The sequence below is a fragment of the Hypanus sabinus genome, chromosome 14 (assembly GCF_030144855.1).
Source record: "Hypanus sabinus isolate sHypSab1 chromosome 14, sHypSab1.hap1, whole genome shotgun sequence".
NCBI lineage: Eukaryota > Metazoa > Chordata > Chondrichthyes > Myliobatiformes > Dasyatidae > Hypanus > Hypanus sabinus.
This window is the reverse complement of record NC_082719.1, coordinates 108,551,000-108,567,583: the sequence shown is the minus strand read 5'-3', so window position 1 is coordinate 108,567,583 and position 16,584 is coordinate 108,551,000. Positions and strand designations below refer to the sequence as shown.

Below are 16,584 nucleotides of genomic sequence, written 5' to 3'. Positions count from 1 at the left end.
GTCACAAGTTTATGTTTACTGCAGTTGTCTGCTATCTGTCTGCAGATTTGCTCCTCCAATTCTCGCTGACTATTGGGTGGTCTATAATACAACCCCATTAATGTAGTAATCTGACTTCTGGTCAGAACTTTGCTCATTACTCACAGATACTAAACAGTTTTATTTGATTCTTTGAATTGAGTGAGATTGAATGAAGGTTGGCTTGAAAGTTTATATATTTAAAGCCCAGAAACGTAGACAACCTATAGCACAATACAGGTCCTTTGGCCCACATGTACTTACTTTAGAAATTACCTCGGGTAACCCGTAGCCCTGTATTCCTCTGAGCTCCATGTACCTCTCCGGGAGTCTCTTAAAATACCCTATCGTATCTGCCTTCACCACTGTATTCAGCAGCTCATTCCACGCACTCACCACTCTCTGCTTAAGAAAACTTACCCCTGACATCTCTGTACCTACTTCCAAGCACTTTAAAACCTCTCATCCTCAGTCCTGGGAAAAAACCTCTGTCTATCAATGCTTCTCATCATCTTGTACACTTCTATCAGGTCACCTCCCATCTTCTGTCGCTCCAAGGAGTAAAGGTCAAGTTCACTCAACCTATTCTCATAAGGCGTGCTCCCCAATCCAGGCAACATCCTTGTAAATCTCCTCTGCACCCTTTCTATAGTTTCCACATCCTACATTTTACATTCCAATGAGAAAAGACAGGAAGTTTAAACAGTATTTCTTTTAAGCCTATCACCCCTACTGTGGCACAGACTACCGACATCAGCTCACCAAAGTCCTCTGTCATTGACCAGTCTTTCAAGTTGTCCCCAGGTGTAGGCCATCTTCTTAGTATCTTTCCTCTACCAGGGATAAGTTTTGGCTGCCAGTGACTAGTGGTGTTCCTCAGGGGTCAGCATTGTTTGTCAGTTATTTAGATAATGGAATTGATGGCTTTGTGGCAAAGTTTGTGGATGATGTGAAGATCGGTGAAAGGGTAGGTAGTGCTGAGGAAGCAATGTGATTGCAGCAGGACTTAGACAAATTGGAAGAATGGGCAAAAATGTGGCAGATGGAATACAATGTTGGGAAATATATGATAATGCATTTTGGTAAAAGGAATGATAGTGCGGACTAGTATCTAAATGGGGAGAGGGTTCAAACATTAGAGGTGCAGAGAGACATAGGAATATTCGTGCAAGACTCCCAGAAGATTAATTCACAGGTTGAGTCTGTGGTAAAGAAGGCAAATGTAATGTTAACATTTAATTTATGGAAAATAGAATATAAAAGCAAGGAGATAATGCTGACCCTTTATAAGACACTAGTCAGGCTCCACTTGGAATATTGTCAACAAGGTGGGGCTCCATATCTCAGAAAAGATGTGTTATCATTGGAGAGAGTCCAAAGGAGGTTCACGAGGATGATTCCAGGAATGAAGGGGTTAATATACAAGGAGCTTTTGGCAGCTTTGGGCCTGTACTCATTGGAATTTAGAAGAATGACGTGGGATCTCATTGAAATCTACCAAATGTTGAAAGGACCAGACAGGGTGGATGTGGAGAGGATGTTTCTTATGATGGGGGTATCCAGAGCTAGAGGGCGCAGCCTCAAACTAAGGGGCAACCTTTTAAAACAGAGCTGAGGACTTTTTTTAGCCTGTGGAACACTGCCACAGACTGGCCAAGTCCGTGGGTATGTTTAAAGCCGAAGTTGATAGTTTCCTGATTGGTCAGGGCATCATAGGATATGGCAAGAAGACAAGCGTATAGGGTGTGTAGGAGCCGGGATCAGCCATGATGGAATGGGGGTGCATAATCGATGGGCTGAATAGCCTAACTGGGCTCCAATATCTTATAGTCTTTCAAGCTTCTGTTGGTGTTTGTGTAGCTCTGGATTTTTACATGATGGTGTTGCTAGTGCCACATCCAGTTTTCTTCCTTTCACAGCCAGGCTCGGGTGTATCCACGGGGAAGTTAACTGAAAAGTAGCAAGATCCGTAATTCCAGAAGTTGCAAGGATTTGTATGTGTTGCTGACAAAGTCAGAAGACTGGATGTTCTGTCTGGTGTGTGTATAACAGATATGTAAACACTGCAAATTCTCCTCCTCAGGGACAAGTTCAAAGCGGCCTGCGGTCTGGAATCCGGATTGCTCAGGGCACCTATTTCCGTGTGACCCTGCTCAAATCTATTCCTGTGCAAGTGGACGGAGAGCCCTGGATTCAGTCCCCAGGGCATATCATCATCTCTGCTGTGGGGCCTAAGGTAGGCGTGGGCAAGGCATTGGTCTCAAATGTCGACTCTCTGTCTTTACGCAGATACCTCGGGACACATATATGGGTCACAGTCAGGAGAGGGAAGGGTAAGAGTTAGGTACTGGAGAGTACCCTTGTGGCTGTCCCCTTAACAATAAGTACTCCTGTTTGATACTGTTGGGGGGAGGGAGCGGCCTACCCGGGGGAAGCAACAGTGGCTGTGCCTCTGGCACAGAGTCTGGCCCTGTGGCTCAGAAGGATAGGGAAAGGAAAAGGAAAGCAGTAATGATAGGGGACTCTATAGTTAGGGGGTCAGACAGGCAATTCTATGGACACAGGAAAGAAGCACGGATGGAAGTTTGCCTCCCAGGTGCCAGGGTCCAGAAAGTTTCAGATCACATCCAAGATATCCTGCAGTGGGAGGGAGAACAGCCAGAGGTCGTGGTACATATTGGTACCAACGACATAGGTAGGAAAAGGGAGGAGGTCCTGAAAACAGACTACAGGGAGTTGGGAAGGAAGTTGAGAAGCAAGACCTCAAAGGTAGTAATCTCGGGGTTACTGCCTGTGCCACATGACAGTGAGAATAGGAATAGAATGAAGTGGAGAATAAATGTGTGGCTGAGGGATTGGAGCAGGGGACATGGATTCAGATTTCTGGATCATGGGAAACTCTTTTGGGGCAGGTTGACCTATACCACTTGAATCCCAGGGAAACCAAAATCCTGGCAGAGAGGTTTGCTAAGGCTACTGGGGAGAGTTTAAACTAGAATTGTTGGGAGGTGGGAACCGAACTGAAGAGAAGGACAAAGGGGCAGTTGGCTCACAAATAGAGAAAGCTTGGAGACAATGTGAGAGGGATAGACAGGTGATAGAGAAGGGATGTGCTCAGACTGATAGTTGCCAAGAACCATCATGAACAAAGTGGACAAGCTTAGAGTGTGGATCAGTACTTGGAGCTGTGACGTTGTGGCCATTACAGAGACTTGGATGGCTCAGGAGCAGGAATGATTACTTAGAGTGCCAGGCTTTAGATGTTTCAGAAAGGACAGGGAGGGAGGCAAAAGAAGTCGGGGCATGGCACTGCTGATCAGAGAGAGTGTCATGGCTGCAGAAAAGGAGGAAGTCATGGAGGGATTGTCTACTAAGTCTCTGGGTGGAGGTTATAGATAGGAAGGGGTCAATAACTCTACTAGGTTTTTTTTATAGACCACCCAATAGTAACAGGGACATCGAGGAGCAGATAGGGAGACAGATTCTGGAATGGTGTAATAATAACAGGGTTGTCATGGTGAGAGATTTTAATTTCCCAAATATTGATTGGTATCTCCCTAGAGCAAGGGGTTTAGATGTGGTGGAGTTTGTTAGGAAGGATCCTTGATACAGTATGTAGATAAGCCTACAAGAGGAGAAGCTGTACTTGATCTGGTATTGGGAAATGAACCTGGTCAGGTGTCAGATCTCTCAGTGAGAGAACATTTTAATGATAGTGATCACAATTCTATCTGATTTACCATAACATTGGAGAGGGATGGGAACAGAGAAGTTAGGAAAGTGTTTAATAAGAGTAAGGGGAAATATGAAACTATAAGGCAAGAACTATAAGCATAAATTGGGAACAGATGTTTTTTAGGGAAATGTACGGCAGAAATGTGGCAGATATTCAGGGGATACTTGCATGGAGTTCTGCACAGGTACATTCTAGTGAGACAGGGGAAGGATGGTAGGGTACAGGAACCATGAGCAGGATTAAGAAAAACCCCAGGGCATTCTATAAATATGTGAAGAGCAAGAGGTTAAGATGTGAGAGAATAGGACCGAACAAGTGTGACGGTAGATAAGTGTGTATGTAACTGGAGGAGATAGCACAGGTACTTAATGAATACTTTGCTTCAGTATTCACTACGGAAAAAGATCTTGGTGATTATCCGGATGACTTACAGCTGATTGAAAAGCTTGAGCATATTGACATTAAGAAAGATGATGTGCTGGAGCTTTTGGAAAGCATCAAGTTGGGTAAGTCTCCGGACTGGATGAGATGTACCTCAGGCTACTGTGGGAAGCGAGGGAGGAGATTGCTGAGCCTCTGGTGATGATCTTTGCATCATCAATGGGGATGGGAGAGGTTCCGGAGGATTGTAGGGTTGCGGATGTTGTTCCCTTATTCAAGAAAGGGAGTAGAGATTGCCCAGAAAATTATAGACTAATGAATCTTACTTCAGTGGTTGGTAGGTTGATGGAGAAGATCCTGAGAGGCAGGATTTATGAACATTTGGAGAGGCACAATATGATCAGGAATAGTCAACATGGCTTTGTGAAAGGCAGGTCGTGCCTTTCGAGCCTGATTGAATTTTTTGAGGATGTGAGTAAACAGATTGCTGAAGGTAGAACTGTAGATGTAGTGTATATGGATTTCAGCAAGGCATTTGATAAGGAACCCCATGCAAAGCTTACTGAGAAAGTAAGGAGGCATGGGATCCAAGAGGACCTTGCTTTGTGGATCCAGAATTGGCTTGCCCACAGAAGGCAAAGAGTGGTTGTAGATGGGTCATATTCTGCATGGAGTTCAATGACCAAAGGTGTGCCTCAGGGGTCTGTTCTGGGACCCTTGTCTTCGTGATTTTTATAAATGATCTGGATGAGGAAGTGAGGGGTGGGTTATCAAATTTGCTGATAACGCAAAGTTTTGGGATGTTGTGGATAATGTGGACATCTATAGGATGAAAAACTGGGCTGAGAAGAGACAGATGGAGTTCAACCCAGATAAGTGTGAGGTTGTTCATTTTGGTAGGTCAAATATGATGGCAGGATATAGTATTAATGGTAAGACTCTTGGCAGTGTGGAGGATCAGAGGGATCTTGGGGTCCGAGTCCATAGGATATTCGAAACTGCTGTGCAGGTTGACTCTGGTTAAGAAGACATATGGTGCATTGGCCTTCATCAACCGAGGTGAACCGAGTTCAAGAGCCAAGAGGTAATGTTACAACTATATAGGACCCTGGTCAGACCTCACTTGGAGTACTGTGCTCAGTTCTGGTCACCTCACCACAGGAAGGATGTGGAACCTATAGAAAGGGTGCAGAGGAGATTTTCAAGGATGATGCCTGGATTGGAGAGCATGCCTTATGAGAATAGATCGGAATGAATGCGACCTTTTCTCCTTGGAGCGACAGAGGATGAGAGGTGACCTGATAGAGGTGTATAAGATGATGAGAGGCATTGATCATGTGGATAGTCAGAGGCTTTTTCCCAGGGCTGAAATGGCTGGCACGAGAGGGCACAGTTTTAAGGTGTTTTGAAGTAGGTGCAGAGGAGATGTCAGGGATAAGTTTTGAGAGTGTTGAGTGCGTGGAATCGGCTGCCAGTGACAGTGGTGGAGGTGGATACGATAGGGTCTTTTAAGAGACTCCTGGATAGGTACATGGAGGTTAGAAAAATAGAGGGCTATGGGTAACTCTAGGTAATTTCTAAAGTAAGTACATGTTTGGCACAACATTGTGAGCCAAAAGGCCTATTTTGTGCTGTAGGTTTTCTGTTTCTATCCACAGCCTGACCTTCCGAGCTCTCCAGTCATTTTTTGTTAAGGAGTCAGAGAGAAGCAGTCCCTTCATCCTTGCTGGAAACTGTTTGAACTGCCTACTCCCATTGACCTGCACAGGGACCATAGCCTTCCAAATACCTACTATCCATGTACCTATCCAAACTTATTTTAAACGTTAAAATCGATCTTTCTTGCACCATTTTTGCTGGCAGCTCATTCCACACTCCAACGACCCTCTGAGTGAAAAGTTTCCCTTCATGTTCCCTTTAAATTTCTCACCTTTCACCATTTACCTATGACCTCTGATTGTCATCCCACTCAACCTCAGTGGAAAATGCCTGTTTATATTTTCCTTATCTATACCCCTCATAATTTTGTATACCTCTATCAAATCTCCTCAGTTTTCTATATTCTAAAGAATATAGTCCTAACCTATTCAGTCCTTCCTCATAACTCAGGTCCTCTAGACCTGGCTACATTCTTGTAAATTTTCTCCGCACTCTTTCAGTTATATAACTATTATACAACTTCAACATAACATCCCATTTTCTGTACTCAATATATTGATTTATGAAGGCCAGTATTCCACAAGCTTTATTTATGAACCTATCTACATGTGATGCCAGTTTCAACAAATTATGGACCTGTATTCCCAGGTCCATTTGTTCTACCACACTCCTCAGTGCCTGACCGTTCAGTGTGTAAGACCTACCCTGGTTGGTCCTACCAAAGTGCAAAATCTCACACTTGTCTGCATTAAATTCCATCTGCCATTTTTTAACCCATTTTTCCAGTTGATGCAGATCCTTCTGCAAGCCATGATAGTCTCCTCGCTGTCCACTACACCCCAATCTTGATGTCATTTGCAAATTTGCTGATGCATTTAACCACATTATCATCCTGACAATGATATAGATTCCAAACAAAGGACCCTGTACTGATTCCTGTGGCACACCACTAGTCACAGGTTGCCAATTCAGAGAGGCAACCCTCTACTACCACTCTGTGGCTTCTCCCAGAAAGCCAATGTCTAATCCAATTTACTATCTCATTCTAATTGCTGAGTATTGAACCTTCTTGACCAGCCTCCCATGTGGAACCTTGTCAAATGCCTTACTAAAATCCACATAGACATAATTGCCTTGCCTTCATCCGCTTTCCTGGTAACTTCCTCGAAAAACTCAAAAGTTTGGGTAGACATGATCTGCCACACACAAAGTTATGCAAATTATCCTCAGTAAGTCCATGTCTAACCAAATACGTATATATTCGATCCCTTAGAGTACCTTCCAATAAATTTCCCAGTACACAAGATTGGCTTGTCCTCCAATCCTCTGGTACAGTCTCTTGTCACTAAGAGACATGATAATTTATGCACTTGTCTCCCATAAAGGGAATTCCTTGTCAAGCCCTGGGGATTTATCCATCCTGATTCGTCTCAGGATAATAACCCTCCTCGTCTGTAATCTGTACAGAGTCCATGAAGTTGATGCTGCAATGCCTCACTTCTATAGACTCCATCCCTGAGTAAATACAGGTGTAAAGAATGCATTTAAGATCTTCCTCATCTGTTTTGACTCCGCACATGGATTATCATTCTAGCTTCCAGAGGACCAATTTGTCCCTTGCAGTCCTTTTACTCTTACATTGTTCCTCAAATGTCAACTCTCTCTCTTTGCACAAATGCAGCCTGACTTATTGAGTGGTCCCTCCATTTTCTGTCACTGATGTAGATTTCTTGATTTCGAGATGCAGCACGGAACAGCCCTTCCAGCTGAATGAGCCGCACCACCAGCAACTCTGCATTTAGCCCCAGCCAAACCACTGGACAATTTACAATAACCTATTCACCTACTAACCAATACAGCTTTGGAATGTGGGAGAAAACAGGAACACCCAGAGAAAACACACACACAGACATGCACATTCATTCATTCTCATTCTCTCTCTCTCTCTCTCTCTCTCACTCTCTCACTCTCTCACTCTCTCACTCTCTCACTCTCTCTCCCCTCCCCCTATCCCTCCCTCTCTCCCTCGAGCTGCAGGAGCATTAGGCTACCCTACAGTTTGATCCTGAGTATAAGCCAACATTGAGTAATCTGTTACAATGCAGGCCAGCTGCTTGCAACATCTTACAAGGTTGTTGGTCTTTACCAAGGGTGGTAGTGAGAGGTAGGAAGCTTGTGATCCTATGATGGTGCATGTAAGGTAGGCAAGGTTAGGGAGCCAAAAGACCCAAGAGTAGAATTAGGCTAGTTGGCCCATCAAGTCTGCTCCACCATTCAATCATGGCTAATCTTTTTTTCTATCTCCTCCTCAACCCCAGTTCCCGGCCTTCTCCACGTAACCTTTAGTGCCATGTCCGTTCAAGAACCTATCAATCCCTGCCTTAAGTACACCCAATGATCTGGCCTCCACAGCGCATGTGGCAACAAATTCCACAAATTCACCACCTTCTGGCTAAAGAAATTTCTCCGTATCTCTGATTTAAATGGACGCCCCTGTACCCTGAAGCAGTGCCTTCTTGTCCTAGATTCCCCCACCATGGAAAACATCCTGTCCACATCTACTCTGTCTCGGCATTTCAGCGTTCAAAAGGTTTTGATGAGATCCCCCCCCCCCCCAACCTTCCAAATTCTAGCAAGTACAGACCCAGAGCCATCAAACATTCCTCCAATGATAACCCTTTCATTCCTGGAATCATCCTTGTGAGCCTCCTCTGAACCCTCTCTAATGTCAGCACATCTTTTCTAAGATGAGGGGCCCGGAACTGCTCACAAATACTCAAGGTGAGGCCTCACCAGTGCCTCATAAAGCCTCAGCATTATATCCCTGCTCTTGTAATTCTAGACCTGTTGAATCTGTGGAATGCTCTGCCACAGACTGCAGTTGAAGCCAATTCCATGGGTATATTTAAAGCAGAAGTCGATAAATTCCCGATTGGTCAGGGCATTAAGGGATAGGGTTAGAGGGCAGGTGTAAAGGGTTGAATGGGATCCGGGATCAGCCATGATCAAATGGTGGAGCAGACTCGATGGACTGAATGGCCTAATTCTACTCCTATGTCTTATGGATCCATTTAGATTGACCCTCACTCTCCAATTGTAGTTGTTGCTGATCAAATTTGATTATGGTGAAGTGTCAGTTTTGTTGTCATGTGAAGAATGTGTATCAATACCTCTTGAAATGAATGCTAACATGACATTTGTCTTCCTCACCACCAACTCAACCTGCAAGTTAACCTTCAGGGTGTTCTGAACAAGGACTCCCAAGCCCCTTTGTATCTCAGATTTTTGGATTTTCTCCCTATTTAGAAAATAGTCTGCAAATTTATTTCTACCACCAAAGTACATGACCATGCATTTTCCAACATTATATTTGATTTGCCACTTTCTTGCCCATTCTCCTAATCTAAGTCCTCCTGCAGCCTGTTTCCTCAACACTAGCAATCTTCATATCATCTGCAAACAACAACAAAGCCATCTATTCTGTCAACTACAAACAAGAGATTATCTGCAGATGCTGGGAATCCGAGCAACACACACAAAATGCTGGAGGAACTTAGCAGGCCAGGCAGCATCCTTGGAAAAAAAAGTACTGTCGATGCTTTGGGCTGAAACCCTTTGGCAGGTCCTGCAGATAATTCCGTGTCCCTCCATTCCCAACATATTCATATCCATACATAAAGTCTCTTAAAAGTTGCTAACATACCTGGCGGTCTGTTTGCTCTGAAGGAAATTCTGTTTTACACAAATTGTGATTCTTTTTTTCCCAGGTTCATATGTTGAAACGATGTAAACAAAAACAGAGGAAGCAAGCTGGGGGTTTCAAAGATTCAAGAGCAGAGAGTTTTCCTCCCACTGAGGTGGGCAACTGAAAAATAAAAACACTTACCAGCTCATTTCAACATTTGGAGATAGAAATCAGGATTTAATTGCTGAGTGATGTAAAGTTTGGAGCAGTTTGCATTGTAATAATCTTGAGATTTATTTGCTAATTTCTATTGGAAATTTGCTGTGATTGTCTGATGTCTCCAGCCAGTAGCCCAGAAACACTGAATTATCAAGTAAATGATTGATGTTCCTTGTTCACTAAGCTGAAGGGTAGAGTAATTATTGCAGTAATCACTTCTATGTATGGAAAGGAAATGCTTCAATTGTTGCCCCTTCAGGAACATGCTCTGCACTGTTAGAACTTAACATGAGCAGCTCTTCACAATGATTTTTCTGTAATGTCTTCTGACCTCCCCAGCATAATGGCCAGGAAAACAATGTCAAACAATTAGCAGAATATACATTTTCAAAATTCTTCCTACTTGTCTCTTATTTTGGAAAAATACTCACATTTCTAAAATTTTCATTCCAGACCTTCGCAAAATTCATTTAAGAGATCACAAGATTCTTGTACATGTTCATATTCTTTTGGTAGAACATTTAAAATATTTGTTTACCTCAGATTATTTTGTTATTTGAACTGATAATATTAATTAATGGTGTAGACTTATTCATGCTTTAGTGAACTTTGAAAAAGAAATGTTTGCAGAGAGAAAATAGTTTTATACAGAAATAATATTTATGTTTGAGGGTGATAGATATTCAGGGATGCATTGTTAATATGTAGCCAGAGTAACACACTCATTGATTAGCACCACATTATTGTAATGCAGTTATTGTTCAAAAAATGGATTGAACACAGAACTAGTCATAACCATTCAATGCAGCAATGAGTAAAGGAGTGAATAATGGTTCAGAACAACATTGCTTTAGATTTAGTGAAACTGAATATTCTCTCTTGAGAGGGCACCAGAACAGCTCAAACATCATTCCAAACACCTATTTATTTTTCCAAAAGCTTAGTTTTAAAATGTTGTAAATTGTAATGTTACAAATTTTCCTACTGGTTTGTCTCAGGACACCGGTTATAAGTAATCTTTGCCAAACTTTTTGAAACAGTATGATTTAAGGGCATATCAATTTGATTGTTTCACTTGGTGATTATAGCCAGTATGGGTGACCACATCATATGATCACACATCATGTGACAAATGATATTCTGTCCTACGCTAGCTCAGGGGTTTACTCTCCCTCATGGGGATATAAATGGAATGATGCAGTTCCCTACTTTTTGAATACTATTTGATACTTGTATAAAATACTAGAATAACCTGTTCAAAATGTCCCATTTCTGTTACTGACAGATTGAAACCTTACTTTTTCCAAAATTCACGTCACCCCCTGTACTAGAGGAGTACCTGACTTTACTGAGCAAGGGATTTTGGTGGTGAAACCTCCAGCTGTTATTAGCAATAAAAGACAACTTTTTCTGCTGGTAACAGTGTCTAAAGAGTATGTGTAAAGGGAACACTCATGAGTCACAATTATGAACTAACAGCAGCCAAAGTGTCCTACCTAGCTTTTAGTAGAAAGGCAACCCAGTGAATGAAGAACACAGTTGTTTTCACAATGATCCACAGTATGGTTCCCCTGGTATGCATCGAGAAAAGGGAAAAGTTTTGACCATGAATTCATCTTGTGCTTACAATGCGTGGTAATGGTATCATGCATCTCTGCTATAATGAACACTCATTACATTAGTTTTATTCAGGGAGTGATAGCCAAACATCATTGTTGTTCCAGTGAATATTAATGCAGTGAAGTACCAAACACAATTCCATCTACAATAATACATTGTCACATTCCACTCTCACAGGAATTTGTTTGTTTGCCAACCAGTGGGGAAAAGTAATGAAGTAAGGATTTTGTCTAATTCTCATGAACTGAATTGGATATACATGAATCTTGTTATCTAATACCATTGGAATTGGTTTATTTTTTATTGCATGTTTTAATCTCTTCATTTTCTTCCCTCTTGCCATGACACTGCTAAAATATTCAACAAAAGGTTAATTAAAACAAACTCCTGTGCTGAAATAGAACAGAAAGTGATCTAAATTGTTCATTCTCCTTCTGCTCTGCAATATTTTTGAACATTTTTTGGTTTTTAATCCTCAGACTTTCATCATCAGCCATATTTTGTGTTTGAGTTCCTTTGGTGGGTGGTACTGGCATGGTGATACAGTTGGCAAATGCATACATTATTAAGTGCTTTACAAATCTTTCATAATGACAATGGGGAAGATGGTTTTCCTTTAGAAATGCAACTCTGTTTTAGTTGTGTGCTGGTGCTTTTACTGAAAGGAAATTGCAGCCATTAGAAGATGGGGAACTTTCTAGGTCCCAAATTGTTTACGTGGTGAAATTTTAGAGTTCTATTTTGATAATGCTAAGAGTTTTTAAACAAAATTAAATGCATATTTGTACCTTTTTGATTTGATAGAACCAATTCTATTTTGTTATGATGCTTAAAGTTTTGTGGATTGTTATATGTTAATGTTTTGGGTTTCTTGGGAATTATATTTATGTTGCATTTATATATTAGTAACCATAGAGGCAAGTACAAGGATATTGAATGGGTTGTGTTTTTAGCAGCATATCATACATTTCTGCACACTGATTTGTGACCGCAGTACGTCACAGATTGTCTGTTTATGAGTTTCAGGATTTACACTTCCTTTCCTGGAGAGGAAAAAAATGTTTGCCTCTTTTACTGGCCAAAGCTGCAAGGTGTCTGAATGTATTAAAGCAGTGTTTTAATCTAGGGCAATATATAATAATCTCACAAAAATTATTTTGATTTATCCTTCTGTGCCAGTGTCACTTATTAATTAGTTAAATTAATTGTGTGGGGCTGCATAACCTAGAATGGGTGAGTTTAAATATAAACTTTACAAAAATCCTATTGGCCAATGGTGTAGTTACTAAAGCTGACTCTAGCAGGCAATGGTGTTTTGTTAGTGCCTTGTTTGTGCTGCTTGTTTTCTGGATGAGGCCAATAAATAACATGCAAAGTCAGTAAGAAAATGACAAACTTAAAACATTGGCTGAGCCTAAAACATTGAGCTTCTTTTATAGTTTTTTTTTACTAACTTCCAGCATTAAACAGTGAATACTGACAGTAAAATCTGTTTCTCCACTGAAATAGGTGATTGTTACCATTGTCCTCCAAAGGTCACTTTAGAATATCAGTAACTGGTAGGTAATTGTGAGAAATTATTTTTATTGTGTTTTGCGAAGATGTAGTGATCTGCTCATGTGCCTGTTTTTGCCACATTAATGTGATGGGAAACAAATTATACTCGACAGTCCAAACACCAAATAATAAAATGTTAAAACTCAACAATTCTTTAATCAAAATGCCGGTGTTTATGCAAATGTTTAGTTTGGATACACTGTTACTGGAATCTATTTCAGCTATCATTTTGTTAAAATCAAACAGGTGATGCTCAACCGTACTGAGCAGTTGAATGGCAAATACTGATTACCTCTAATGTCCTTTTCCAATGTGCTTTGTGTGGTGTTAGTCTTCAGATTTGTTTTATGTGGGAGTGCTTCCTGTAGGTGATGTGTTCTGCAGAACCTAGATCTTACACTGTAAATATTGATCAAACTCTCAGATTCTCATCATTCCACTATCTACTGCTCAGTTAGAATTCCCATCATTTGATGTGAATTGCATCGACTGTGTATATTTTGAAATGAGTTGATGTTGTAAAGGAATTGCACTGTTATATACTGTATAATCCCTTCTGAATGTAATTCTGTGTTCAGTAAGAAATCTATCGAAAGAATAAAATCAGACATTCCTATGAAATAGTTTATAATTTTACAAATAGTTCATGAATGTACATGTTGAATTGTCAAAGTGTACTTTTGACTTGTACATTATTGTCTACTTCTCAAATTATACCCAATCGCCACATGTAGCCAAAGCCTTTGCCTTCCCATGTTAGGAACAACAAAGGGGGCAGAAGGACATGTTGGAGGTGAATGAAGGAGTAGAAGAACACCTTGAGGTGAGTGAGGGCGAAGGACACCTCAGAGTGAGTGAAGAGTTCAGGATACCTCGAGGGTGAGTGAGGGGGTAGAACGACACCTCAGAGTGAGGGAGGAAATCTGAACACCCCAGGGGTGAGTGAGGAGATCAGGACAATGCAGCTGGAAAAAGTGTGAGCCCATAGACATTTGTTGCATGTACACATAGCAGCATATTTTTAACTGAATAGTGCCCTTGTGTTCAGGTTGTTCAAAGCTAATGCACCATATTGACCTGGTTAAAGATAAAGATTAAACACAAAAGATCCTGCAGAGCAACATGCACAGAATGTTGGCAGCAGGAATGGAAATGAATTAACAGTTGACATTTTGGGCCAAACCCTTCATCATAACTGGAAAGGAAGGGGGAAGATGCCAGAATAAGAAGGTAGGGATGTGGGAGGAGAAGGACAAGCTAGATTGGGGTTCCCAACCTGGGGTCCATTGACCCCTTGGTTAATGGTAGGAGGCCATGACATTAAAAATAAGCTTGGGAATCTCTGACAGAAGGTGGGTGTGGGAGGAGGAAATTAAGTTTGAAGCTGGTAGGTGGTAAGTGGAAAACGGAAGCGGCTGGAGATTGGAGAGTGGACCACAGGATAAAGGAGAGGGGGGTGGACCACGGGATAAAGGAGAGGAGAGTGGACCACGGGATAAAGGAGAGGGGAGTGGACCACGGGATAAAGGAGAGGAGAGTGGACCACGGGATAAAGTAGAGGGGAGTGGACCATGCAGAGGGGAGATTCGCCTTTTTGTATTTGCATATTGGTTATTTTCCATCCTGTTCGGTGTGGTCTTTCATTGATTTTATTGTGTTTCCTGTGTTTCTGCAAGAAACAAACCTCAGGGTCGAAAATGGTGACATATATGTTCAATGATAATATATTTACTTTGAACTTTGAAAATACACTTCCATCTGCCACTTCTTTACCCATTCACCTCATCTATTTATTCATTGAGATAAGTGCAGGATAGGCCCTTCTAGCTCTTATAGCCATGCTGCTAGGCAACACCCTCCTGCCATCCCGATTTAACCCTAGCTTTACCATGGGACAATTTGCAATGTCTGTGGGAGGAAACCAGAGCGCCCAAAGGAAATCCACATGGAGAACGTTTGAACTCCTCTTACTGCGGTGGGTATCTCTGTAAGTACTTCTGCAAACTCCATTTCCTCAACACTACCTTGCTTATCTTTCACCTGTCTACAGATCAAAATGGGAATGGGACGTGGAATTAAAGTGGGAAATCCACTGGGAAATCCTGCTTTCTCTGGCAGACAGAGCATAGGTGTTCAGCGAAGCGGTCTCCCAATCTGCGTCAGGTCTCACCAATATATAAAAGGCCACTCCAGGAGCACTGGACACTCTGTCCACCAGAGAAAGCAGGTAGAGAGGGTCATAAAGAAAGATCTTGGCTCATTGGTCTTTATAAATCAATGTATTGAGTACATGAGATGGAATAGAAGCCTAGGAAACCTACAGCACAGTACAAGCCCTTCGGCCCACAAAGTTGTGTTGAACATGTCCCTACCTTAGAAATTACTAGGATTACCCATAGCCCTCTTTTTCTAGGCTCCATGTACCTATCCAAAAGTCTCTTTAAAGACCCGATTGTATCCACCTCCACCACCGTTGCCAGCAGCCCGTTCCACACACTCATCACTCTGAGTTAAAAAAAAACTTACCTCTGACATCTCCTCTGTACCTGCTTCCAAGCACCTTAAAACTGTGTGTGTCGTGTTAGCCATTTTAGCCCTGGGAAAAAGCTTTGACTATCCACCCAATCAATGCCTCTCATCATCTTATACACCTCTATCAGGTCACTTCTCATCCCCCGTTGCTCCAAGGAGAAAAGGCCGAGTTCACTCAACCTATTTTCAAATAAGGCATGCTCCCCAATCCAGGCAACGTAAATCTTCTCTGCACCCTTTCTATAGTTTCCACATCCTTCCTGTAGTGTGGCGACCAGAAATGAGCACAGTACTCCAAGTGGGGTCTGACCGGGGTACTATTTAGCTGCAACATTACCTCTCGGCTCCTAAATTCAATTCCACGATTGATGAAGGCCAATGCACCATATTCCTTCTTAACCACAGAGTCAACCTGCACAGCTGCTTAGAGCATCCTATGGACTCAGACCCCAAGATCACTCTGATTCTCCACACTGCCAAGAGTCTTACTATTAATACTATATTCTGCCATCATATTTGACCTACCAAAATGAACAACCTCACACTTATCTGGGTTAAACTCCATCTGTCACTTCTCAGCCCAGTTTTGCATATTATCAATGTCTCTCTGTAACCTCTGACAGCCCTCCACACTATCTACAGCACCTCCAACTTTTGTGTCATCAGCAAAATTACAAACCCAGCATCTGCAGATTCCCTCGTGTTTACAAACCCATCCCTCCACTTCCTCATCCAGGTCATTTATAAAAATCACGAAGAGAGCAAAGGTCCCAGAACAGATCCCTGAGGCACTCCACTGGTGACTGACCTCCATGCAGAATATGACCTGTCTACAATCACATTTTGCCTTCTGTGGGCAAGCCAGTTCTGGATCCACAAAAGAATGTCTCTTTGAATCCTACGCCTTGTTACTTTCTCAATAAGCCTTGCATGGGGTACCTTATCAAATGCCTTGCTGAAATCCATATACACTACATCTACTGCTCTTTCTTCATCAATGTGTTTAGTCACATCCTCAAAAAATTCAATCAAGTTCGTAAGGCACAACCTACCCTTGACCATGCCATGCTGACTACTAATATTATACCTCTCCAAATGTTCATAAATCCTGCCTCTCAGGATCTTCTCCATCAACTTAACAACCACTGAGGTAACACACACTGGTCTATATATAATT

The 16,584-nt window shown here is 41.9% G+C and overlaps 1 protein-coding gene across 3 annotated transcripts in view; it reads left to right on the top strand.

The window, feature by feature from the left end:
• Positions 1 to 13,562, top strand: part of LOC132405061 (diacylglycerol kinase theta-like) — a 345,666-nt gene extending 332,104 nt beyond the window's left edge. For 2 of the 3 annotated variants that reach the window (XM_059989792.1, XM_059989793.1), the window contains 2 exons: positions 2,102 to 2,254; positions 9,562 to 13,561. In XM_059989792.1, the coding sequence (XP_059845775.1) occupies positions 2,102 to 2,254; positions 9,562 to 9,663 (255 nt within the window). In that variant the 3' untranslated portion in view covers positions 9,664 to 13,561. Of the gene's footprint in view, positions 1 to 2,101; positions 2,255 to 9,561 lie in introns of all 3 variants that reach the window. The other variant, XM_059989791.1, reaches the window with a different exon arrangement.
• Positions 13,563 to 16,584: the final 3,022 nt, after the last annotated feature.